Source organism: Ananas comosus, linkage group 20, assembly GCF_001540865.1.
Source record: "Ananas comosus cultivar F153 linkage group 20, ASM154086v1, whole genome shotgun sequence".
In the NCBI taxonomy this organism is placed as follows: domain Eukaryota; kingdom Viridiplantae; phylum Streptophyta; class Magnoliopsida; order Poales; family Bromeliaceae; genus Ananas; species Ananas comosus.
The window spans coordinates 9,493,267-9,499,498 of record NC_033640.1 but is presented as its reverse complement, the minus strand read 5'-3'; the positions used below and the strand labels follow the sequence as shown (position 1 = coordinate 9,499,498).

Sequence of the window (6,232 nt, the reverse complement as noted above, 5' to 3'; positions counted from 1 at the left end):
TTTGAATTTTCCTGTAATTGTTGGCACATTTTTGTCGCGAGCACGCTGCTGCTATGGCCCATTTACTGATTTTAGTATCGGTAAAAAGGGTCTCTCTGTCAGTAATATTGGCCCAGGTGAGAGCCGGTGGATGCGGATGGCCCTCGAAGGTGTGATTGTGCGGATGTGGGTTTAGGTTTTGTGCGATATTAGTTTTGGGATGTAATTTTGTTTTAGGTAGTGTAGTTATATCTCATAACCTCATCTTCAAGTGAAATTTTGCTTGTTTTTGCAGTGGATGTTAGAAATTTTTGTGTTGTTTTATGCGTTTCGGTTTTATACTCCTCTGACCTCTATATAAAACCTTTTTGTAGTTTGCTGAAAAGAACAATAGTTTTCATGTGCTGCTACTACAGCCCATTGTAAACTGATCGGTTGTTGTAAGATGAAGTTTGCTGCTACAGTCCTTCGTTTCGTTATACAACTAATCGCATCTGCATGCCTAGTTATGCATCTGCAGAAGCAGAATTGAAATTGGTTTCGTCGAAAAGTGAAGTTCCTCTACAGCATCAAAATCATTTCAATTGTTGCTTAAAGTAATCGAACAATTTCTTATGCAGGATGCTCTGATGTTGTGGAATATGAGACCAACTTATTTGCTGCAAGATTCTTTAGTAACTTAGTTGCATCTCCTGCTATTAAATGGATAAATGTATCATGGAAACACAAGACACTTTTTATGTGTTGTTGAGCTAAAAGATGTTCTCAAAAACTGAACAACATTGTAGGGCATTATTGTCTATTCATACTCTTCTTCTCTAAACTTCAACATATTCACGACATGGGAAAGCCCAAGTTGTTCTCCTACCCATCTACTGGTTTCGTTCAATTTTCTTTCTGGTAAAAACGTATAAAACTTATCAAAACTATTATTTATTTTGAAGTGATTGATTTTACTACCAATTTTTTAAATTTATTTAATTTGAGTCGGTCAATGATTCTTGAAATTTAAATTTTTTTTATATTAATTTATATGACTATAAATTTATTATTATAACAAGCATTAATTTTGTATTAGAAGAGCCATACTAAGAAATAGAAAGATTAAATACTAAAATTCAAATTTTGAAAGATTGGATAATCGAATTAAAATGATCTGTAGTTCATGTAATTTTCATTCAATTTTAATTTTATTTGCACTTGTTTAGCAAAAAGTTGGAATATGAAAAACCTGAATAATAATGCTTGTGAAGCTACATGGTTTAGGTGGACCTAACAAAATTGGAACTTTGATTTGTTCATGCAAAGAAACTCTGTTTTTTTTCATGTTTGTCATAACTTTATTTATGACTCTGAGAGCACTATGAGGCGATTGACAAATAAAAACATAATAAGTTTAGTTTTTTCACAGCTTCTAGATTCTAAAAATAGAAATTTTAGATCACGTTTTGTATTATTTCCATATGTTTATTTCTTTGTGCTGTTGGTGTGGTCGATAAAAATTAAAGGAATAAAAATTATTTTTATGTATTTATCTTCAAATAGGTGGCCTCATTTATTTGAAGAGTAAAGCTACTATAATTTCGGGAGTATAAGAAACTTGGTGCTTCTAATTTTGAACCCTTGAATCAATTTCTTTTTGACTATTTTAGATTTTTAGATTAATATTATTATTCTAGAGGGACCATTCAATCCTAAAGAAGACCACCATCATTCCGATTCTATATTCTTTGATCTAAAGTTCAAAAGTTGGAAGTACCAACTTTCTTATACTTTCGAAGGTATAGTAACTTTACACTTATGGGCCGTTTGGTTGCATATAGTTGCAGCTGCATTGCAGTTGTAACTGCATGCAAATGCAAATTCGGCGTTTGGTTTGATATATTTAACTCTAACTGCTGAGTAGGAACTGCAGAAAAAGGCCCAACTACAACAGTTCGAACTACGCCCAAATTGGCCGTAGTTCCAACTGCAGTAGTTGGAGAGAGTAATTTTAAATAAAATATATACTTACTCAATTATTTTTTAAACAAACATTATTATTTTTTTTTACATTGGAGGTAATCTCACGATCATATATATATAAAATGATAAAATTTTAAAAATTATTTCTCAACCGTATGAAACCAAACAAATTATTGATGCTTGCAGCGTTTTCTACTATATTCAACCAAACATGATGCATATAGTTATAACTGCTGCATTTTCAACTGCATGTATCTCTAACTACACTGCATTTATAGTTACATCTAATCAAACGGCTTCTTATTTGAATGTCCAAATAAGATATCTAATAAGAATAAATACTGTGTAAGGTTTTTTTGCTTTTTTTTTTTTTTTGGTGATAGAAGTTAGGAGATTGTTTTAACAGGATAAGGTGTTTCACATGTAAGAAAAGTAACTTAAGTATCAACTATGGTATTCCAATCTAGCCATTCAGTCACCCTTTTCATCCATCAGGTGATATAAATTTTTCTCCACAACTCTAAAATGCCTCTCTCAATTATCTTTCTATTTAGTGGGATGTCTCAATTTTTGTTTTTCTAATTCAAAGTTTTTTAAAAATTAATGTTGAAATTTAATAGGTTTCAATAATAAATTTTAGCTATTTATGTATTACTATAAATAAATGATATTTTCGCCGTATGGTATCAAAAACGACATCTAACATTTTAGTATTTAAGGATGCAACTGGATCTGAATTGACCGTCTTTATTCACTAAGAAAAAGAAGCGAGGGTAGAAGAATCTTTCCTTCTTTTTATCCATGCAACTAGCCTTACAGATATCGCTCTGATCCGTTCTAAATAAAATAGTAAATCTGGTAAGATATAGAATAAAAATCAATCTACTTCGAATCTGTCCGGACCCTCTCCAAATAAAGTGGTAAACTAGGGCAAAAAATAGGATTAAAAAAAAATCAACATATTCAAAATTCGTCCCGACCCACCAAATAAACGGGGTGGAAGATAGTTTTCCCTTCTGTCCTAAGATCCGCTCCATTTGTATCCCTATCAATAACATCCACAAGGCAGTATATAAGCCTATCGAATCTAATTAGATCCGACCCGAACAGCAAGCGAACCGGGTTGTAAATGGAAATGACCCGCCCGAACACAATCACGGCTCACGAAACAAACGAAACCCTAACCATCTCAAATTTTTTGCCTTTCCCTCTCTTTCCCCTCCCCTCCGCGATTTAGGATCGGTAATTGCTCTCTACTTTTTCTCTTTTTTCTAATTTTTCGACAAATACTCCGTGTGAAAAATTTCCCTTTTTAGGTTATGTTTTGTTGCTTTTGCAATTCCTCTTTGGTTGATATGATTATTGGCTGAGATACAGTGAAATTGCTTGCAATTTTTTGTTGGAAATACTTTTTTTTTTAAAAAAAATTCCAATTAATTTATGAAGTATTAACTCTTTGCCATATTATCAATCATTTAGTTTTTTTAAAAAAAATTATTATCACTACAGGATGGGTAGCAACGAGGATTACTCGCAAATCGATGTGTCATTGGAGGTGAAATTTGAAACTTTTGAACTTTTTTTGCTTTATTTTTCATGAATATATGCAAAACTTATACTCTGCAATTTTATTTTATTTTATTTTTCAGGAGAAAGATAAGCTGGTTGCGGAAGTAATTCGCTATGTGCTGTTCAAGACGCACCAGACTGCCGGCTGCCCGATAAAGCGGGAAGAATTGGCGCAAATTGTGACAAAGAATTACCGCCAGCGCGCCCTTCCTGGGCTCGTGATAAGCGAGGCGAAGGAAAAGCTCTCGAGCGTTTTCGGGTACGAGATGAGAGAGCTCCAGCGGCTTCGTCCGCTGTCGCGGTCGACTCGCTCTTCGCAGCAATGTAGGTGATACAATGTAGTGATATATATATATATATATATATATATATATATATATATATATATATATATGTTTTTACATAATCAAACACCTCCGCTTGATGATCTACAATTTGCGATATAATGATATAATAAAATTTAGTCTAGATTGATTGAAGTGTCACGAAATGGGTTCGTGATCCGTTTGGTGCAGATTACCGGAAGCTGTAGATTAGATTTTGCTTATGTTAAAAATAGCACTTTTGCAGAAGCGTCAGTCAGGCCAAACAGAACTTAGATTGCATTGGAATAGTACAACGAATAGAAAAGGTCGTTATTACTTACCACCGTTTGTTTGTTTGTTTTTTTTATTTTTTTGGTAACTAATTTCAGGTATGGTAGAGGCAAAATCATATATTGTAACGAGTCAGCTGCCTTCCGATATCTATAGCAAATACGTGGAGGATAAAGAGAACTCCCATATGACCGGTTTCGCTTTTGTTGTCGTCAGCATTGTCCATCTCGCAGGCGGTAAAATTTCTGAAGGTATGTCGAAGATCAGTCTCTGCATATTTACTGAGTTTCGAACTGCACAGTGATAGTGTTGACAACATTGTAGAAAACTTATGGCATCAGTTGAGACGGCTGGGCTTAAACGAGAGTGACGAGAATCATCCGGTTTTTGGCAACAGTAAGCAGACACTGGAGATGCTTGTGCAGCAAAGGTAAGATTCACGTAAATCCAATTCACATTGATATCATGTCGTGATACTTGCATAATATTCGTGCGAAATCCGTGCTTTCCAATTGCCATTCAAGTTTTTATTACGCACATATGTTGTTCTTTTTCTTAAGTTTTTTCAGCTTGAATTTTCTGAGGGTGTATATGCAAAAGCTCGCGCTTTCTTTAGCTTACAATTTTGCTGTAATAATTTGGTTTGCGCAGGTACTTGCAGAAGGAGAAAGTTGTCGGCCCAGAAGGCAATACCTTGATGTATGATCTTGCTGAGAGAGCATTGGATGAGTCCATCAGTGGGAAATTAAAAGACTATATCTCGCAGGTACGTACTCTACTTGCGGCATTTAGCTGCTTTATTTGCCGCTGTTGTTACTATTAGGCCAATATCCTCTTTTATGCTGTAGAAAGTTTCTCATGGCAAATGGTGAATTGATCATCGATGTAGAAGTAAGTTTACTAAAGCTTATGATCTTACCTAACTTAATTGCTTGTTAAAGTAGTTGACCCATTCCAACATTCAGTTTTCAACATAATATGTGTAGCCTCTTAAATTATTTTTCTCAAAATATGATAAATCACCTCATTGGTAGAAACCCATATACCGAGAAGTTGGAATTAGGAAGATAATGTAATTGTACGATAGCTTACAATTACACTCGTATTCTAATCACAAAATGAAAAGAGATATGCCTGTAAAGATTATACTGATTACTTATCCAAATAGGTCCATGAGTTTTATCACAAGACCTGCCAAGTAGGTTGTATAGGTGACTCTTATTAGTCGAAAATAGCTTTGCATTAACACCAACCTTTTTGACAATTGAGTAGCGAAATGGTGAGAAATCATCCTGGATTCTTTCTCTGTACTTGTTGACTTTGGATGGTGATGAAAACTATGAATTTGCCATTATATTGTTGATCTACCCTTTATTTGCTTGCTTACTACTACAACCATCATCTCTCTTCTGAAAAATTGTCGTTGTAACAGGTGGTGAATAAAGAGACCACAGCAGAAGCAGATTGACATTAGTTGGAAATTCGACAGCAAGTGTTTCCCTTATTTACCACCTGTTCTACTTACAATTCAACTTTATCTATTATCCTCTGACTAAATTTCTTGTTTTTCCTTTTCTGACCTTGCTAGGCTGCCTGATATTCTGAATCCAATCCACTTGACGTAAATGTTCCTTGAAGCAAGGGATTATCATCTGAGACCAGATGTTTAATGTGTATAGCTACTCTAATGTCTTCTTTTGCGACAGTTTAACTTAGCGGGTGATGAAAATACAACTGAATTAAGCCATGAAAAAGTGTTGTTAAGGCAACATTTGATTTTGAATGGCGCTCATTTCTGACGACACTTTAACGTCTTGATGATGTCAACTGAATCATCTTACTGTTGTACATATCTCCGAAATTTATGTTCAGAATATGTAGGTAAGTTTTTGTGGTGCCATCGCTGGTTCGCTAGTCATCTAGTAAGTCTATGAGATTATTGTATGGGAGGAAGCTAAATGAGTTGTTAAGAAATGCAAGATGTATGTGTTCTTTGCAGCTTTGTAACACGAGTAATTTATGAGAACAGGAATGCTATTATGCTACTCAGATGCAATACTATTTGTTCTTTCATCCTTCATATGATGCAATTGATCATCGACTCATCATGATATTGTTGAAAT

The 6,232-nt window shown here is 34.4% G+C and overlaps 1 protein-coding gene across 3 annotated transcripts; it reads left to right on the top strand.

Moving 5' to 3' along the window:
* LOC109725387 (non-structural maintenance of chromosomes element 3 homolog) lies at nt 3,078-6,199 on the top strand. 3 transcript variants are annotated; one of them, XR_002220247.1, is made up of 9 exons: nt 3,078-3,186; nt 3,454-3,499; nt 3,594-3,837; nt 4,208-4,360; nt 4,434-4,539; nt 4,761-4,875; nt 4,958-5,000; nt 5,542-5,601; nt 5,698-6,199. XR_002220247.1 is itself a non-coding variant. In XM_020254546.1 (8 exons), exons 2-7 carry the CDS (start codon nt 3,455-3,457, stop codon nt 5,575-5,577), a joined length of 699 nt encoding a protein of 232 aa, XP_020110135.1. In that variant the 5' UTR covers nt 3,079-3,186; nt 3,454; the 3' UTR covers nt 5,578-5,597; nt 5,698-6,199. The 3 variants fall into 3 exon arrangements, 2 of the variants coding, with proteins under 2 accessions (XP_020110135.1, XP_020110133.1); XM_020254546.1 differs by lacking the exon at nt 4,958-5,000 and having other exon boundaries at nt 3,079-3,186; nt 5,542-5,597; XM_020254544.1 differs by lacking the exon at nt 4,958-5,000 and having other exon boundaries at nt 3,079-3,186.